This window comes from Corvus moneduloides, chromosome 4, assembly GCF_009650955.1.
Source record: "Corvus moneduloides isolate bCorMon1 chromosome 4, bCorMon1.pri, whole genome shotgun sequence".
NCBI lineage: Eukaryota > Metazoa > Chordata > Aves > Passeriformes > Corvidae > Corvus > Corvus moneduloides.
In genome coordinates, this window is record NC_045479.1 from 6,733,531 (window position 1) to 6,753,435 (window position 19,905).

At 49.1% G+C, this 19,905-nt stretch overlaps 1 protein-coding gene across 5 annotated transcripts in view; it reads left to right on the forward strand.

The window, feature by feature from the left end:
* LOC116443525 (sodium- and chloride-dependent GABA transporter 1-like) overlaps positions 1-19,905 on the forward strand; it is a 34,984-nt gene that overhangs the window by 5,164 nt on the left and 9,915 nt on the right. Inside the window, exons 1-11 of one of the 5 annotated variants that reach the window (XM_032107725.1) lie at positions 397-1,194; positions 2,280-2,352; positions 3,693-4,042; positions 8,646-8,777; positions 9,452-9,552; positions 12,083-12,192; positions 12,568-12,700; positions 13,879-14,013; positions 15,775-15,878; positions 16,176-16,300; positions 16,991-17,103. In XM_032107725.1, the coding sequence (XP_031963616.1) occupies positions 3,799-4,042; positions 8,646-8,777; positions 9,452-9,552; positions 12,083-12,192; positions 12,568-12,700; positions 13,879-14,013; positions 15,775-15,878; positions 16,176-16,300; positions 16,991-17,103 (1,197 nt within the window). In that variant the 5' untranslated portion in view covers positions 397-1,194; positions 2,280-2,352; positions 3,693-3,798. Of the gene's footprint in view, positions 1-396; positions 1,195-2,279; positions 2,353-3,487; positions 3,595-3,692; positions 4,043-8,645; positions 8,778-9,451; positions 9,553-12,082; positions 12,193-12,567; positions 12,701-13,878; positions 14,014-15,774; positions 15,879-16,175; positions 16,301-16,990; positions 17,104-19,905 lie in introns of those variants that run through there. The other 4 variants (XM_032107724.1, XM_032107726.1, XM_032107727.1 and 1 more) reach the window with 4 other exon arrangements.

The following is a 19,905-nucleotide window of genomic DNA, read 5'->3' on the forward strand; positions in this document are numbered from 1 at the left end:
GATGGAAGGAAAAGTCTAATTGACTGAACAACAGCCTGCACTCTGTAATTAAACTAATTGTGGCTCTACCTGCATGGGTCAGAAGTGATTTGTGTGGCTGTTAAATCACCGGCAAATAAGAGGTGGGGACGTGTGTGAAAGTATTTCTTACATACGTTTTCATAGGTCATCTTGCTGATTCCTTTTGGGCAATTTTATGCCTTTGAAATTTTTGCTTCCTGTTAAATTTGAGGAGATTGTTAATATTTCATGCTGAAGCAGGGGAAACTAAAAAGTTCACTGTTGTTAGCAACGGTGTTTCGGGCAGCAGAGTTTCAAGTGGCAGCAATGCTTTCTCAGTGCTGTTTTCTTATTTGAAGCGAAATCCCTCAAAAAAAGAAGAAGGTCTGTTTGCCAGACTGCACTTCAGCCTGGCTCTGCACCCACTGGGGCCAGGCAATTGTCTTTACTGACTTGAGCAGCAGAAGACCAGGCCTTCGGCACAACTTGGTGAAACACAGGTAACTCCTTTACTGCCAGGGATTTATGGCATTAGCTTTCATTGATTGCTTGGAAAGTTCTGGCTTCAGAATATGGTGCATTTGGAAGAAGCTGAATGAGAGACCAGCTATAGTGTCATGTTGCAACTCTTTGACCTTGTCTTCAAGTCCTTGCAAAGCAGAGCCCACCTCCAGCTTGTAGCTCTGCTCTTATTGATTATCCTTTTGAGTCCTTCAGGCATTTTGCTGCGCCCAAAGCGCCGTGTGCTTTTCAGAACAAATAATCTGACTTGACAGAGAGCTGCTGAACTGACTCTGCTCTCTCTGGGCTGTCAGCACAGGACAGAGCCCTGCGCTCATGCTGGAGGAGACCCATGTGGATAAGTTTGGACGGGCTGACATTTCATCCCAGTAGGACCACTTGTTCCAGCACGTGAGCAACACAGGAGTCAAACACTTGGCCTGGACTGACAGACGCTTGTGTTTTTGCTGGTCAGGGCTATGTGTTTGGGGAAGGACATGGCACAGCCGGGCTGTGGGACATGCATGAGCCCTTCTGCCCTAATCATCCATCACTGTAGAGAGACGGGATTGTAGGTGGGCTGAATCCTCAGTGGGATCATCTTGCTTGTTTTTCTGTTTCTTGACTGTGGAGAAACCTCCATGAATCTGGCTTGTCCTTTCTGAGCTGGAGATGAAGGACCTCACTTTTCAGGTAAGAAGAAATAGCCAGTGTGGTCTGCTGCTCCTTAATCATCTTACCCCAGGTATATGAAATATGAGGTGTGACCATCCAGCTGCAGTATCACTCCAGAACTGTGGCAACAGGAACAGGGAAAAGAGCACAGGGAGAGCAGGATATATAAATACTTTTTAAAGACAGCAGCTTACCTACTGTTTTTTGTCTACAGAAAAAAAGGAGTCCAAATGGCTTCTGCTGAGTCCAATTTGTTATGTCTCCAGGTATAGCTAATTATCCTGACTTAGCCCAGCTCTGACTTCTTCCTAAGGGTTTTGGTGCTATTTCTTCTATTTTGATTTATAAATTGTCTTTATCTTAGTTTCCTTCTACATGTTCTGTATAATCTTTTTCTCCCTGCCTCAGTGAGGAGCCAGGAGCTGGTGTGACAGTGCTATCACAAGGTGTAGGATGGAAGTGGGATCTGTCAACCAAAACCTTTGCTCTGAGTGTCTTGCAATGGTCTCTTCTGGCATCTGCCTCATGGGCTATGTGAAATGGTCTCTTCTCCCCAGAAACCATTTTCATGATGCCACTTACTGCTGGGCTTACTGCAACCGTCCTTGGGCTAGAGGAGTTGTGAGGCTCGGTGTGGGCTCCATAGCTCAGAGGGTTTGGTTACACACTTCATCCCACAGCAAAGGGACTTCTGGCTTCTCCACTGACTTATCAGAAAGAATTACAGTTATTTCCTGGTTCAGCCATTCCCTTCACAGTTGATAGAGTTTTTCTAACCTCAGTGATGAATTCTGTGGGGAAACAAAATTCACCTGCTGTAACCATGGGATGCCTACTGTAGTATGCAGGAGTCAATACTGCCATTGAGCCAGGACTTGGGAGAGCATGTCCGTCTAGGACACTTTAGAAACACCAGTTCACGAGTCCCCCAAGCATCCATGGGACAAATAGGTATTCTTTGGCTAGGAGACTAGACTGCCAATAGTGAGAATCTCAAGCAAGGTCAGCTTTAACTGCTAGAGCATGACACCTCTTTACAGCATTGATTCATTTCCTGATATACCCATTTTGTTTTTCTTTTTGTTTGTTTGTTTGTTTTCCAGTGTTTGCATCTATGAATGTTTTTGTCAACAGATGTCTGGGAGATTGTAGCACTGATCACCCTCAGGGCCCCTGGTGAGGATTAAATTTGTCTCTGCAAAATGGGCTGAGAAGTGGGTGAGAGCAAACCCCATGCCAGTCCTGTATTCTGTACTGGCTGAGGGCAGATGCCGAGGGGAGAGAATAAAACCAGGAAAAGCAGGGAGTGTTATTTCCTTGGAAGAATCCCTCAACCTTCAACAACTTCCAGCTCAGGGTTTTGCAGAATTGCAGTAGTAGCTCCTGGTGGATTTTCCTTCCATTATTTACCTCCTTAATTTCCTTTCCTGAAGTCATAAGCTCTTGGCATCCAGCATGTCCTGCAGTGGGGAGTCTTGCTCCATAGCTGCACATTTTCTGGAATATCACCTCTTGCTCTTTTTGAACCTACCACCTGCCAGTCACGGTTTAATCCCGTGCAGTTCTTGCGTCAGAACTGGTGAATACTTGTATTCTATGACACTGACACATTTATAGGCCCCTGCCAGCTACCTCTTCCACAGAACAATGTATCCTGTTTTATTTATACTCTCTTCACGTGGAAGTTGCTCCACACTTTTAAGCAGCCTTTTGGCTCTCTTCCATGCCTTTTTCTGACTTTTCAGGAAGGGAGAACTGCACTTATTTTTCAAGACACGAGTGCAATATTGTTTTAGAGACAGGTGTAGTAACATAGCCTGTTCTTGCTCACTTTCCAAATTGTTTTAGTGTGATGGTTATATGCTTCTTAGGGCCTAAAATCAATGCAGGTATTAATTAATTTTTTTTGTCAGACTCATCCAATTAATCGTCAGGACTTTGGAGTCCTGGCTGAGTGGGATTTCAGTGGTTCACAGGCTGGCTCTAGGCACTAGTGAGCACCAGCTGAATACACATGCAACGTGGTGCCCAGGGAGGAGCAGAGCAGAGCAGCGATTCCCTTGCCAGATGTTGCAGGTGCAGAGCTGTGAACACGGCTGTGTTGCTGCCGTGGTGAGGGATTAAGGCATGGGATTGCCAAGTGGAGCACATCCATTGTGGAGGTGCCACTGCAAAGCTGTGCCTGGCTGGCTGGGCCACAGAAACTCTCAGATGGCTCTGTGGCTGCTGCACTCAGTTTGGGGCCCCAGACCTGGGAGCTGTGGCACCTTCATCGTGCCCCCCTCCACTGTCACTCAGATGGGACAGATATGTTTCTCTGCCTGAACTGCTCTGTGGTGGGTCACCTACAACCTGTTGTTTTGCTGCATGCCTACTGGTCCCAGAGCTCTTCCTGCAGAGCCCTGGGATGAGAAGCAGGTAAGATGAGAGTTGAGGGATTTGTTACGTACTGGTAACAACCAAGTCTGACACATCACATTGACACAGGACACCTTCCTTCTCTCCTTTCTCACCAGGAGCTTTGCCCAGTGCTTCCCATCTTGTCTTCACGTGGCCAGGGCAGAAACTGCCTTTCCTGCTCCTCCAGCCCCTCAGCAAGAGTGGACATACTTCTGAGTCGCCATGGGCAAGATGGACAACACCTCCGTGGAGCTGAATTCTCCCTCTGAGGTAAAGCAGGCAGCCCTGGAGGAGCCAGAGCCCATCAGCCCTGAGGTTGTGAGCACCAAGAAGAAGAAGAAGAAGGAGATCCCAGACAGAGGTTCCTGGAAGGGGAAATTTGACTTCTTGCTGTCCTGTGTGGGCTATGCTATCGGTCTGGGCAACGTCTGGCGCTTCCCTTATCTCTGCGGCAAGAATGGAGGAGGTGAGAGAAATGCACAGTGAGCAGCCTTGTTCCTGAGCAGGTTTTGGTTTGGTGTGGGTCTGGGCAAATGGGTGGTCCTCCAGCTGAGAGCTCTCCCACATGATGGGAATTATAAAGTTGTCTGGAGACAAGTTTCTATGACCTGTGGGCTTTACTAGCAAGTGCAGGCTGGGAAGAAGTAGTCCACAGAAATAAAACAATCAGTTTGAGTTCTGTCGCACTTCTGCTGTCCAAATTTGCAGGGCTACAAAAAAAAAAATCATGTGGGACCTCATTTATTTACAGGGAGGGTTATGCACAAATAGACACCCAGTTGGATTCTGGGGCACTTCCAGAGAAACCAGTTTGCATCTGTTGAAGGTGGGGTTCTCCTCAGTCCAGTGTACTCTCAAGGGAATTCTCCCTGCTCAGCTACACAATTTCTGCACATCTTGGATCAAGTCAGAAAACACACTTCTGTGCCTCAACTCCCCTCTAAAATGGTGCTATTTCTTCAGCCTTGTCAGGGACATGCTTTTGTGGAGGGGAGTATGGGCTGGTGTCAGTAAAGCAGAGGCTTTTTCTTCTCACTCCGTGCCCAGCTCTCCCATTGCTTGTGCCTGTTACTAAAACTTCCTTCCTTCTCCCCTCTGAAGAGCTGCTCACTTCCCTGAACCCTTTTACAGACTTCCCACACAGGTCCAAACCCCTTTTCCTCACCTTCAAGGCTGTATATATAATTTTAGCTTTGCCTGCTAGTGTTCCCACATTGCTCTTTGCTTCCCTCTTAGCTCTTCCCAGCCTGGAGCCCCCGTCCCAAGTCCCACATTCATTCATGCTGCTCTGAGGGTCTCTTCTCAAGTTTCTTCTCCATGTCTTTTTTATTTTCCTTTTGCCTTTGGCTCTCATGACGCCTCATATCACTAGCCCACTTCTGCTGTCTGTGTCACAGGTGGTGTAGGATGCTTTTCTCCTCCAACCCTGGAAAAGAGGAGAAGGGTCTTGCTCCCTGAAGAACTGTCCATTTAACTTCATGGCATTTAAGGGTATCTAGGCCCCTTCTCTGAAGCATGTGGAGTGAGTCCGAACAGGAGACCAGAAAGTTAGCAAATTTGACAAGATTTCTAACTGAACTTGTTGTTTTCATAGAATTGTAGAATCATAGGATGGTCTGGGTTGGAAGGGACCTTAAAGATCATCCTGTTCCAAACCCACTGCCAAGGGCAGGGACACCTTTCGCTAAACTAGGTTGCTCAAAGCCACATCCAACCCGGCCTTGAACGCTTTCAGGGATGGGGCATCCACAGCTTCTTTGGGTTTTGTGGAAAGGTGGAAATGTGCAGCCGAGTGAGGTTTATGGGATCATCCAGGCCTGCCCCGAGAGCCTGTGCCGCCAATGCCAGAGCCACGGTGCAGGTTTGTCGTCTTTGTCTAGCCCCACTCTGACTGCTAGCTCTCCCCATGGAACATTTCCCCCACGGCTAGGTCCCAGCACTGCTTGTTAGCCAGCGTCTGCCCCGTGGTTGCTGCGTCATCTCAAGTCTCACACCGGCTCTGTGCTGCCCGTGACTGTCTCCTCACACATAAAGGTGGAGATGACAATGCCTATAATTAGATGAGGGGTGTTGTGAAGCTAAAATCGATCCTACATACAAAGTCAGCCGAGAACCTAGGAGAGAGGGTGCTGTAGAGGTGTGGAGCACTATTATTAGCATTAGCAATGGCACACGGGGTGATCTCTGCCCTGGCAGCCGCGGGCACGCAGAGGGAGCAGCCGGCTGTAAGCAGAGACGCCAGGCAGGTGAGATGCGGGAATCGGTGCCTGCCTGCTCCCAGACCCCCTGCCTCCCGTGCCGCTTCGTGCCGTTCGCGGCAGCCTGGATGGCTCCTTCCCGTGGCCCTGCCGGCGGCGGCTGCCGGCTCCCGCAGCCCGCGGTGCTGAGCGGCGGCCCCGGGCGGCAGCGCTGACGCGCGGCGGCGTCACCGGCAGCGGGAGCGCACGGCAGCGCCTTCGCAGCCGGCCGGGCACCGCCTCGGCTCTGCCCCGACGGAGGCGCCTCCGGAGCGCAGCAGACTGTGGGCGGGACTCTAATTTTAGCGTCCTGCGTGTACGCTGCTCGGCGCGCGGTCGTGTGGGCTGCTTCCATTACGCACAGGCAAATTGAACTGAATGGAAATATTGTCGTCTCACTTGCCGCTGTCACACTGCATCGGCTCACGGCTGGTTTGCTCGGCGCAGGGAGCCCAGGGCACGGCAGCTGAGCGCTTGGCCCATCCGCTGCGGGGGCAGGCTTCACCCAAAGTGATGCCTGGGCTCCCTGATGGCCCTGCACGCAGCTGGATGTGCCCAGCTGTGCCCATGGCTCCAGCTTCTACACCAACCTCTAACCTCATACAGTCCCTCTGTATTGTACCGGGCTCCAAATTCACTCTAAATGCGGCTCAGTACGTGCTAAAAATTGCCTGTGAGATCCTAAGCTTGAGTAACTTGAGAGAAAAACAATTCTTTAAATAAGCATCCTGCACTCCCCTTTTGTGCACTGAGACTCAAAGCAACAGCATGTAATGCTTGTAATGCTCAATTTTTGATTCATGGGCAGTGTACCCTGTTTTAAGGATTAATTGTTATTCTCTGCTGTATGACATTAGGAGCAGGCACATTTGGGGCTGCACAGTGAGTGCCAGGCGCTGCTGATCTTTCCTTGCCTCCAAGGGTCAGTGCTCTGAGCAAGACCAGCGTCATCACCCTTTGACACCCATGGATCTGGAGACAAGCTGGGACTTTCACAAGGTCACACACAACCATATTTTGCACAGGCCTGCAGAACGGATTTTCCATCTGGCTGTACAGGACCCAGGGATATTATCCATGCCTGCTTGGGGACCTGGCCCTCCAGAGTGACAGTGTCATTGCCAATAGCCCTCAGCTCAAGGAGATGGTCTGGTTTGTAGATTTTCCACTATTCTTGAGCATCTTTGTCATGCTAGGATAAAGGACTTGTGTCCAAAAGTTTAATTGGTGGGTTTTTTCCCCAACAGTCTATTAAGACCTTTACCTACAAACCTTCCTGACCTGCTGTAGATGAGAAATGCAGGATCATCAGGGCTGCAGCCAAATTTCATTAACTGCTTGCAAGGAAGGCACTTGCTCTGCCGCAAAGCTCAGCCTCCAAACTCCACAGCAGCAGGGTGGCAGCTGCTGTGTCCTCGGAGCAGACGCTGGCTTCCTGCAGGGCTCCCAGGGGGCTGGACCCTGCAGGCTGTGGTGTCTAGCGAGCACACAGAGGAGGATGCTGAGCAGGCACAGGGATGCCCAAAGCTGTTCTCTCCTCTGCGCCAGGCTGCTGGTGAAGCCAAGAGCCTGCGCTTCCACGCCAGCTTGTGATTCAGGCTCATGGTCACCGAACTGCTGGCACGGAGAGTGTTTTCTCCCCACCACCCACTGCCAGCTCCTCTTGCATGCTGCCTCCCATGGACTCCCATGCCGGGTGCTGGCACCTGCCTCTCCCAGCTGGGTTCAGCTCCCTGCTTGGCAGGCACATGTCCCCAGCTGGATGTCCCCTGAGCCAGCATCCCTGGCTGTGCCTGGCTGCTTCCCTGCCCTCGAAGAGCAGCTGCTGGAGCCTGGCTCTGCTGGGTGCAAGCTGGGCCACAGCTCTCCAGAGTGGCTTTGCTTGCTGGCTCTCATGTTTGCTTCCCATGAGTATCTGGAGAAGACTCAGACTGACAGCTCAGCCCTATGGCTAGAGCAGGAATCAGTGCTGTCCTGAACATGGCCAGCTGCTTCTGGGCAAACCGAGGGTCCTCTCTCTGCCGCCAGCCAGCATCTTCTGCAAAAGTTTGTCCTCCACAGAAATTATGGCATGCATAAGAAACGTAAAAATGAGCTTTGTCCCAGGTCCTAGAAGTCAGGATGACCTGAACTTGTACAGCCTTCCAATCACACGGCAAGGCTCTCCTATTCTAATTGCTCTTCTAAAAACTGGGTGCCAGTAATATCTCTAGTGAATGGGTGTTCTACCTCCTTTCTAGTGATGAGATGATTTCCATAGGGCCATGAAGAAGAATAATATTTTCACTAGGAATTCTAAGGGTAAAACCTAAAACACAGATGGGGGGGTATATAGCACTGTTACTAGGGCCAATACAGTCTTGGTCACAGTTTTCTTAAAAGACTGAATTAGCTATAAACAAAGAAGGCAGTGGCCAATGCCAGATATTCCTGTGCACTGTTCCCTCAAGAAGAAGAAGAATCAAAAGTGTCTGCAGGTAAGACAGAAAGCATCAACAAATTACCAATGTCAGTGTCCAAGCTTTTGGGTTTGTTGTCAGATTGGGTTTAGCACTATCTAAACAGTTAACAACAAAGTGACCCTGGCATAGCACAGCTAGTGAGGTCAATGTCTGTGTATACATGGTACATATATACCCACAGTGATAAGGGGAAAGCAGTGGTGACCTCAGTGGGAGACTCACTGAACACACCAACTCCAGCTGCAAACTGTCCCCTCTGGGAGAGGCTGCTCCTCATCTCACAGGTGCTGCAGAGCAAGAAAATGCACCTGGAGGCATTTCCTTCTTGATCAAAGTGGAAACTGCCTGATAACATTGCTCCTTCTTTCAGGGGCCTTCCTTATCCCTTATTTCCTGACGCTGGTGTTTGCTGGGATTCCTCTCTTCCTGCTGGAAACTGCTCTGGGCCAGTATACCTCTGTTGGTGGACTGGGAGTCTGGAGATTAGCACCCATGTTCAAAGGTACTGTGTTGTGTGTTTGGGACAGCAATGGCACGTAACTACACACAAAACCCCATTGATGGTTTGAGAGCGAATCAGCAAATCCCCAGGGACTGGGATGGGGTGGCAGGTGAGGGGAGGGGTTTTCTGCTCTGTCTTTGTCAAGCTGTCCTTGACCTCGATGTCTGCAGTCGCTGTGCTCCGTTCAAGCAGCTTTGTGTGGCGAGAAGGAACTTTATGAGCAGTATGGACTGTGATGGAGGGGCTCTGGTTGCAGGAGACCCTTTGTTTTCCCAAACCTCCCTACGTATGCTTGTTTTAATTGCATGGGAATGCAACCTGTTGCCATGTTTGGAGTAGCTGTTTTCTAGAAGCTGGTGGTGATTTAGAAATGCCTTGGATGTGGGAAAGTGTGATTCTGCCAGGGAAGTGACAAGATGTTGTTCTTATGGAGCTCTGTCCATAAAGTACTGGTAGCACACTGAAAGGTAGCACTGTTCCCCCAGTGGAAATGGGTGGGTGAGACACCTGAGGGAATGAGCCTCCCTTGCTGACCAGCTCACAGTGCAATTCTAGCACACTCTGATGAGCCAATTCCCTTTCTCTGGTTTTCAAAAGAAACTTGCTGTGGTGCCCATGAGCTCCCTTGGGTACTGGAGACCTGGGCTGATGCTGCTCTCTGCCTTCATTTGCAGGTGTGGGACTGGCAGCTATGGTTCTGTCCTTCTGGCTGAACATCTACTACATTGTCATCATTGCCTGGGCTCTCTACTATCTCTTCAACTCTTTCACTGCGGTGAGTCACGGGCATGTCTGCAGCATGGTCCTGGCTGTGGTCTGGGTCCTCACTCCTTTATGGGCAGTGATTTGTTTATGCCCCAAAGCAGGCACTGGCTGCTTGCCATTTGTGTAAAGAGCCCTTGTCAGCATCCTGCTGAACCCTTCCTCAAGAGGTTCATCAGCCCTGGAGGCAGTTTTGTAGTGCTGACAGGTAGTGATGTTTGCCCTCTGGAGGGGATGGTCCCAGCCCCTCTATGGGAACTGTTCCCTGCTCTCATCAGTCTTTAAAACTCACCCTGTGTTTCTGTTTTATTTCTAGGGCTGCTCAAATCTGAGCTGCATATTTCCAGAACTGCTTTTGTCAGGTTTTGTCACATCATGGTCTTATTTCTCAGGACTTACTCCTTATCTTAATTAGTTCTTATTCACTCCTCTCTTGATAAATGATATCCAAGGGATTTTTTTTCTGCTGGGAAAATGATTCAGAAAGTATCTCGACATCTGCTTGTGACTGTCTCTTAGTGTGTGCTTTGGTGTTATGGTTTATAGTGGGTTCCTCTTCCACAGCAGGGTCTTCTACCATACAAGGTTAGAATCACACCCTGTATTAATTTCTTGGTACCTGAATTATTTATTTCAGCCCAGAAACTGGTAAGAGTTTCCTTAACGTAACTCTCTGAGCAATCTGCAGCCTCAAAGATATCAACCCCGTGGTTCAAATGGGATCTTTTTGAATGTCATTTAGATATAACCCTGAAATGCTAGAGTGGACACTGTACATCCAGTTTTACTTTTTGTTTCAGCAAAAATTTCCACTATCTATCAAGACTTTTTCTGAGTTTCTGTTTGGCATTCCCAACTGTGCTTCTACCACCAATACTACCTATTACTGTAGACTCCTGGATCTAGATCAAAATTATTGGCTGTGGGTGATTAGATGCACTCTCAGGCACATCCCAAATAAACAGTGGTCTTCCCCAAAGGAACCCATCCCAACTACAGCCTGGGCAGGACGAGGCTTTGGTACATTCAGGTGTCACAGACCCGGCTGGTGACAGTGCTTGTATGTACATAGGCAGATCCAGGTGTTTGGCTCAAGACCTTTTCTTTTGCCAGAGATAATTCCAAACTCCCGAAAGGACCCAAGGTGCAAATGAAAAAGCTAGGCTGATGTCTGTCCCATGTCCCTCCTAAGTTTGACTAAGAGTATTTTGAACTATAATAGGAGCCCAGCCTGCCTTCTGCAGTTTCTGTCCTCTGAAATTCAGAGGAAATGGAGCAGCAACAAACTGCCCCCAGCCTGCCCCTCCCTGTGAGAGCTTCGCAGCGTCTCTAATGTGCAAACATTGAAGAGATGCTGTGCTGCGCTGCCCGAGCCATTGCCTTTGCTTCAATGCAGTTAGCAAGTCCTCAGCGAAATCACCGGGTAGGTGCAGTGGCCTGGAGGGCCGCTGGAATGTCAGCCCCGCCCCTCCAATAGCCACCGTTCTGCCAGGATACCACGTTTGAAGGTATCATCTGCTGGAGTGAGCTGATTTAGACGGAGCAGTAAGGGCAGCACTTAAGGGCACTGATGCCACAAGGCACTTAAAACACAGATAGTATTTTGGAAGAGGTCTGTGTTCGTGGATGGATAGGGATGGATACAAACATCTTAAAGCTTTGTTGAGCTGGAGCCTCAGGTCTTATCTGCAGAGGGAAATCACCCAGAATAGCTGCTCCGCATTTACCTATACGCGCTGTGCTTGGGAAAAGAGATAGCTGCGCAGGGAGACATATCCAAGCTGCTTTCCTTGGGCTGGCTCAGCCGTGGCCCTACGTGGCTCGGGTGACTTGCCCTGCACGCTCACACGGCCCCTGACACTGCTGCTTCACTGCCTGCAGTGCCAGAGCTGATTGCACTAAGTCTGTAGCATTGTGCTGCCATCACACTGCTACCCACAGTGTAAACATCTCCCAGGAATCCCTTTGTGCTGCTTATAATCAGGGCAGTGGACAGCATGAAACAGCTACTGAGCTTTAAATTTACTCCTGTGCTTGTGTTATAACAGTCTGTTTGTGTACCCATTGCCTCCATTCTCAGGGCTGTGTCGCTTTTTAAGCATTGAAGTTGGAGTAAATGAAACATAAGAAACAAATCACTGTTTATTCTTTGTGTAGTAGATTCCAACCACTTGTTGACTGAAGCCAGCAAAAAGCTGTATTGGTTATAAACACAATATCCCTTGATATTATTTTAATTTGTAGCTACTAATTACCAACAGTTAATTGGAAGTGGCTTTTTATCTGGGGAGTTGCTAACATTTTATTGGACCTACAACATTGCCCTAATAACATAATGATATTTTTTCCTGGAAAATTCTTGTCCAGTTTATCGTATCTTGGAAAATTGTTCCATGCTTTTGGCTACGAGGGCATGCCCATCCAGTGGAGCTGCCCATTCTCTTTGCAAAAAAATTACGGGGTTTCAGTTTAAAAGAAGCCAGATTTCAGCTGGGAGATCTCACATGAATGATAACCCCACTGTCCTTGTGCCGGTGCAGGACGACCTGCCGTGGCAGAACTGCGGGAACGCCTGGAACACCGACCGCTGCTTCTCCAACTACTCCCTGAACGACACCACCAACCTCACCAGCGCTGTCACCGAGTTCTGGGAGTACGTTCCCAGCCTGCCCACACCAGGTTTCTCCCCTCGCCGCGGTCACCGTGCCTGCCCACCAGGGCTGCAGCTGTGCCTGTTGGCGCTGTCCCTTGGGCAGCTTTGGCTGGAGGGCATTACAGCCAGCCACTGGCCATGGTGGCCGTGGGGTGCGCGGTGCAGATGCAGGTCAGGAGGATGGACAGGCAAACAGCCTCTCCACCTCTCTTCTCCTCCCTTCATCCCATCGCCATGAACCTCAGTTCCCTCTAGGCTTTTGCGGGTTCTCACGCTTGTCTGCACCTGGCCCTTCACCCTCCACCTCTGGGAGCTCCAAATCCCTCTGCCCTTGATTGTTGGATTTCCTCCTAACACAGTGTCTCCCACCCTTAGGAGAAACATGCACCAGATGTCCGGGGGCCTGGGGGAGCCTGGCACCATCCGCTGGCCCCTGGCTGGCACACTGGCCCTGGCCTGGCTGCTGGTCTACTTCTCCATCTGGAAGGGTGTGGAGTGGACGGGCAAGGTACAGTGTGAGGGATGGGCCTTTTGGTGCTGCCTCTCATTGCTGCATTGTCAAAATATCCTCCAGACTCAATTTTATTTGTGTCTGTAACTGAGATTATGGTGTTTAGAGGCAAAATCACAGTAGATACTATTAAATTCCTGACATTTACTTTTCACAGCTGTAAAAATTGTTACCATGTTTATGGTAATTTTCATTCTAAGTGCAGAGAATAGCTCTTCCCTGTAAGGTCTTAGGTCTGAACGCACACTCTTTTTGAGAAGAGGCATTGTCAGAAATTGCCTGTATTTCCCACCTTGGGACAGCTCTTTGAGAGAGCGAAGCTTCTTGTGGTCTCCCCCTTTGGACAATCACAGTCTCTTAAACTGCCTCTGGTGGAAAAAATCTCACCATCTCCTTTGAAAATTTCCCTGCTGCCCTTTTGATATTGGTGGGAGACCTTCAGATGAGAAGCCCGTTGTTATTCCCTGTGCAGCACTCCAGGCTAGCACAGCAGAAAGGTAATTGCTTCATTTAGTGAAACAGCGATGCTGAGATGCTGGGATGTGTTATTTAGAGCACAGCATGGTACAGCGGGACACTATTATGAAAGGAATAATCTAGAGGAGAGATCAGAAAGAAGCACTTCAGGGGTAGGTAACCTAAGCTGTTAACTTCCCCAGTGGCTCTCAAACAGGCTTTAGCTACACAGCCACAGCAAAGCCCTGGTGATTACTGGTGTGGGCCCTGTGATGAGGGATGGCACATACCTGTGAGATCCTGAAACAGTGCTGAAAGGAAAGCAGTGGAATCGTCTTGCTTGATGCATTGGTCTAGAGAAACACCAGCTTTAGCTCTGCAAAATAAGGATGTTATGACTTAAGGGGATTACTTCTGTGCACTAAAATTATCCCTGTGCAATTCCCTTGTCTTTGGGCATTCCATCCAGACTTTAGCATGCTACTTTTGTGATTAGTGTGCCCTTGTGTATCATTGGCAGGGAGAAACCTCAAACAGCCAGAAATGTTACTAGCATGGGAATGAGAGACAGCAAATGCAAGGAAATGCTGCTGAAAGTGGGTGTGCTTGGGAGCCTTCCCCCCTCACAGGAGGACACACCAGATGCAACAATAGCGTGGGCAGGAAAGCTCCTGGGCACTGGTGGGCTGATGGCTTCTTTCCCATGGGGTCTTTTTCAGGTGGTGTATTTCTCAGCCACCTACCCCTACTTCATGCTTTTCATCCTCTTGTTCCGGGGAGTCACCCTGCCAGGAGCCAAGGAGGGGATCCTCTTCTACCTCACGCCTGACTTCAGGAAGCTTTCTGACTCTGAGGTTTGTAGCCTAGTGAGGAAAGCTCTTATCTCCCAGCTCTGTCTGCATTAGGCTTCCCCAGGCACTTCCCATGAATGTTGTAAGTACTTAAAATAACGCTGGAATAACGCTGTTCAAGCAGTCATAACCCATGTCCCACAGGCTGAGACAAAGCTGAGGGACAGGTCCTTCATGGGTGGAAATCTGTGCAGCAGCTCTGTTGTACTCAAGCAGTGTTATCCACAGGGCAGGGAGAGTCAGAAGTCATCCTGACAGAGGGACCTCCCCTCTGGGCTGGGAATGGCTCATTTCACTGACTGTCCTAGGGCTGGTGGTTTGGCCTTGTTCTGGTGGTCCCAGAGAAAGGACGATGTGGTGGTGCTGGCATGGGGGCCTCAGAAGCAGCCCAAGACACAGCAGCACACACAGCAGCAGTTTTTGGAAGTGCTTAGATGATGAGTGGTGGCCAGTAAGATTGCCTTGGTCAGTGGAAGCCCAGAGGGGACCCCAGACCCCTGCAAAGGCAAAATTGTTTAGGAGTGTTCCAGTTTGGCCAAATTTAGAAATATATCCTCTGAGAGAAGGCACAACCACCCGTCCCCCACCAGGTTCAGGAAAAAAATAAATTTTCCTCGAAGGAAAGTGAAGAAGATAAAACTATTTATTTACCAAACACACGGGAAAAGGAAAATAATGTTAAATAGTAAAATCTTTCGCTGTAGAGGAAAAACCTGGGGAAGTGTCAGAGTCCTCCCTTTGGTCTCCTCGGAGCTGGGGCTTGGGCCGGGGCCAGGCCCTCTGTGCCCGGTGGAAAGTCCTCCCGATGTGCTCTGATGTTACAGCAATCAAGCAGTCCAGTAGAAAAGGGAGAAAATCCGGAATTCCAGAGAAGGAAAAGCAAAGTCCAACTCTCAGTCTCTCTCCAGAGAACAAGAAACTGAAAAAACTGGCCAAAAGCTGACTGGAAAGCAGCAAGCCGGGTGCTTCCTCGCTCCCCTGCCGCAGCTGGGGGGGAAAAAAACCTGCTATCTCTGTGTGACCTTGAACAAGCTGCAAACTGCTTTGAGAAAGTTTTGCTCAGTTTTTTCCTTCCCCCTCTCAGGCTCAGTTTAGAGGCATAGAAAGGCACAAAAATTAATTTCTGGGAATAGGCAGCGATATGGGATACACATCATAAGGTCACCCCAAGACAAGGAGTCACAAGACTCTTCCTTTTTCAGCAGCAATGTCACCAGTCACCAGCTTTCTAAGCTTTAAGACCTTAAGGCACTGGGCCAGCTTTTCAAGCTGCCTTGCTCTCCTCTGTAGTTTTAAACAGGATGCATGACCCTTCATCCATCCACCTCCATCCCACGGAGCAGCTTTGATTCACACATTTTGGAGGGCTGAGGATATATGTCTGATGCTGGGCCAGGTTGGACTTTGATACACTGGACACATGGGAAGGATGCAGATCGCCTGCCTTCCAGTACATAAAGGGCCCTACAGGAAAGCTCTGGAGAGGGACTTTTGACAAGGATATGCAGTGATAGGACAAGGGGAATGGCTTTAAACTGAAAGAGAATAGCTTCAGATTAGATATTAGTAAGAAACTCTTGACTCGGCCCTACTGACAGGGTTCCCTCAGGTCCTGGCCACCCCACTGGGCTGTGCACCCAAGGCCACAGCTCCACAGTCTGCACCCAGTCCCCTTGCTAGTCCTGCTCTGAGCTGCTGCAGGACATGCACCTGCAGCACGGAGTCCCCTTCTGCTGCACTTCTCTTCTGGCTCCTTGTCTGCAGGTCTGGATGGACGCAGCCACTCAGATCTTCTTCTCCTACGGCCTGGGGCTGGGCTCCCTCATTGCTCTGGGGAGCTACAACACTTTCCACAACAACGTCTACAGGTCAGTTGTTTTTCCATCCTCCTGTGTGGCAGGGAGTGCTCATGGGTGAGGGAGGGGGTTGTGGTGAATCTGCCTGATCTCGGCTGTCCCCTTGCTGGCAACATGCAGCCTAGGGGACAGACACACTGTGATCTCTGTAGAGGTGCTCCCTGCCTGCAGGACACTTAGTATGTCACCTCTGCTACCTGTCCAAGGGATAGCACCAGCTCTCCACAGGGCTTGGTCTTTTGTTTACCCCACCCTCTGCTCTTGGTAGGGACTTGCAGGTGGATTTTTCTCACTCTTTCTCTCTTCCAGAGACTCCATTATTGTCTGTTGTATAAACTCCACCACAAGCATATTCGCGGGATTTGTAATTTTCTCTATCATTGGCTTCATGTCACACATCACAAAGAAGTCGGTGTCAGAGCTGGCCTCCTCAGGTAGGCAGAAAGCCATGTTCAAATGCAACAGCAACCTGTAAGAACCATTTATAAGTGAGCATGGGGTGCTCTTGGGTCTTTCCTGACTAGATGTGCCGAAGTTTTATTTTGCTGTGGTGAAATATTTAGGCCATTTACTGTCTGAAACCTTCCCATGGAGAATAGATGCTACCTGTTTTTGGTAGATGTGACCAAAATTTGAAGTCCCTTTTTCATGCAAAAGCTTGAGATTGTGATCTCAAAATAATTTTTTAACCAAGATTGGGACTGTGTCTTTCTGCAGAAAGACATATTTTGAAATTGCTGTCTTCCCAGAGAAAGCTTTTATCTCAAGAAACAGCATTTTGTGATGGAAAAAAAAAAGGGCACCAGGAAAGTTGTAATCAGCTCTGAATATCAGTTTATTTTTCTAGCAAAGTGCTCCAGCTCCATTTGGTTGCAATAATTTGATGACTTTCTTGCTTGCAGGACTTGTTTCTCCAGTCATTTCTGTCTCCCCATCCTGCCTCCATGCATCCCACTGGGTTGCTGTGTCACAGGCACAAAGGCTCAGGTGTTCCTAGCTCCTATACAAAAACCCCACAGTTCTTGGCTGTAATTGTTGTCTCTCTATTTAACCATGGCCCCTAGCCCAGACTTCCCATCAGATGCTTTGTAAACATGGGCTCATCCCTCTTTTCATTACTGCAGGTCCTGGACTGGCTTTCCTCGCCTACCCGCAGGTTGTCACACAGCTGCCCCTGTCTCCACTCTGGTCAATCCTCTTCTTCTCCATGCTGATGATGCTGGGTCTGGACAGTCAGGTGAGTCAGGTGACCCAGGGACAAAGTGAGGGAAGATACAAAAATGTCTTCAGGTACAAGGGTGGTGTCCCCTTCTGCACTTGGGACAGTGCTAGCAGAGCGTTTTTTCACTCTCTCGTGGTGAGGGCTGTGCTTTCATGCAGCATTTTGGCATTGTTGTTGATGCCAACTGCAGCCCTGAGCAGAGCTGCAGCTCCCTGGCCTGGTCCATAGGTTAGCAGGGATAGGTCCTGGCAGAAGGAAGGAGTCGTGCCTTGGAAGAGGCTGGTCCCTGGGTACCCTGGTTGCTTTGCCATCAGGTAAGTTTTACAAGATACTTGAGGGGGAAGCAGTTAGATGTAGTTGTTAGATGTCTCCACCCTGCCCCCTCAGAGCCCTTACAAAACAAAACAAAAACCATTATCTCCGTGTTTTTACAAGTGGTGATATTTCTTTTTCCTGATAATTCCACATAAAAGTAGCTACCCAGTGAAGCAGTGAATTGCAGCGTGCCTTCCTTTTGAGTGCATCAAAATCAAAGGTTCCTGCAAAAGCCTGCGCTTGGTCTGTCATATCCTCCCTTGTGCCCACATGCTCTTCTGCTGCAGCACAAACCTCCAGTACAAAATGGATGCTCTCTTGGATTACAGGTAGTGTTCATAAACCCAAGCCTCCTTCACAATCACACTTGGTTTCCAGAAAAATCTAATCAACCAAATCTGGTTTTCAGTCATGTCACACTCTCATAAACAGATTATAAAGCTCATGACTGGATTACCACAGACATTATTTAGAAAAAAAAAGAATTAAAAAAATCAAATAATGCCTAAATGTTCTGAAAGAAGCTACATTTACAGAAAAAAAAAATTATCTCCATGGATTACTCACTCAGTGCTGGTAAATAGTCCGAGACATGACAACAAGCCCTGTAAGCACTCTGTGGAATTTATTTGCTGCATTTGCTTCTAAAACACCCCTTGAAATTCTCCACGTCCCTTCTGACAGGCAGTCTGGGAGGGCAGGCAGTCTGTGGGGGGCTATCGTTGCCTGGAGGAAGAGGCTGGGGGGGAATGAAGCATCAAAAGGAAAACAAGCTTTTGAAAAGCACAGCTAAATACATGCAAAGAAGCTTTCTGTCTGCGTGCTGGAGCTCTGATTCATTCAAACACACCAGCAGCAGCATGGCAGCTTATGCATATAAAGCAACCAACAGCAGTGGCTGCAATTCCACATGCATTCTGAAGCATTCCGTTAAAAAAATAATTGTTTTTCTACGTGCTGATTACACATCCTGCGTGGCATTTGCAGATGGGGAGCGGGTATTTTTCATTTGGGTCAGCAGCCCAGTTCTGACAGACACCTCCCTCCTGTGCCCTCACTCGCGTGCCTTGGTGCTCCCTCTGCTCCGATCCGGCCGGGCTGCAGCTCTCTCCCGTCTGGACCCTCTTTCGTAATATGCTGATGCTTCCTTTTAACCTACCAGTTTCCAGGTCAGGCATTTATTCCCCAGGGGAGCTGGCAAGTCTTGTGACTGTCAGCCTGTGTCTGCCCCATATGAGGCCACCTCACACGGGTTGGTCATGAGGCTTTCCAGCTGCCAGCAGTGAGACCACTCTCATGGATCTCGGCTGCACATCTGGCAGCTGTGGTCAAACTACCCACGGGTCCGTGCATCCCAGCAGGGAGCTCTGTGTGGCTGAGGAGGGAATAGCAAGCCCTTGACATTGGGAGAGGGTGGGAGAGAGACTCTCCTTCAGACAGAGCTCCTGACTATATTGACTTCCAAGCCCAGACTACTGGACCCAGCAGCTTGTGTAATAATTAAGTCCCTGAACAGGAAAAAGAGCAAAAGAGAGAAGTTAATGGAAATAAAATGCTTAGGAAAGAAATAAGATCGTGGGGTGATACATGAGGAAGAGAAGAATATGTACTAAAAATTGTGGCTGGAGAGAGTTGGTGGGAAAAGCAGAATTTTTTGGAAAGCAGACTGAAGAGGCAAGAACAGGAGGCCCCAGTGCTCAGCTCCTCACCACTCTGAAAGCAGAATGCTTTCATTCAGGTGCCTACATATCTTGTCCAAGCAGCCAAGGTTTGGTCTGTAGGCTGGGAAAAGTGAACCTCAGGCCAGGCAGCTGCCGTCCCTGGGGCTGGAAAGCTGAGCCTCCTCCAGGATGCATCCCCTATGAAGTCTGAGGCTGTCATGAGGCAATTTCCACTAAATTGCCTGTTCTATGGCTGGAAAAAGCAATGTACAACCATTTGCTTCTCCACCTCATCCATTACGCAGGAGCTTAATTTTCATAGGAGACAAAGAGAATTCAACTCACTTTGTAGCCCTGTTCCTCATCACCCATCTCCCTGTCTTTCCCTCTGTGCATTCCCTGACTTTGATCCTTCTTCCTGCACCAAAGGGCTGTCAGTTCTACTCCATCCCATTATCTACGGCACCATTTTCTTTGCTCCTTCTCTGCTGGACTCCACCCTCTGCCCCTGACCACCCCTGTTTCCCTCCAAGCCCATTTCCCTTTCTGGTCTCAGATCCCCTGGCCCTGCAATGTCTCCAGCAGTGCCTGGCCGTGCATCCATGTGGAAGGAATGGCTTTTGACAGTGGTTTTTTAGTCGTGCTATCTCTTCACACTCTGGTGCCGGCTCAGTCCTGACTCTTCCAGACAACAAGCCAGGTGGGATGGGGTGAAGAACTCATTGTCAGTGGCTATAAAGGCAGCTGAACCCATGCATGAATGGCAAAAGATGCTTTAATGGCACTCGTGTCCAACAAAAAAGCTTAGCTCATTAAAAATTCAGGTGGAAGCAGTTGAGCT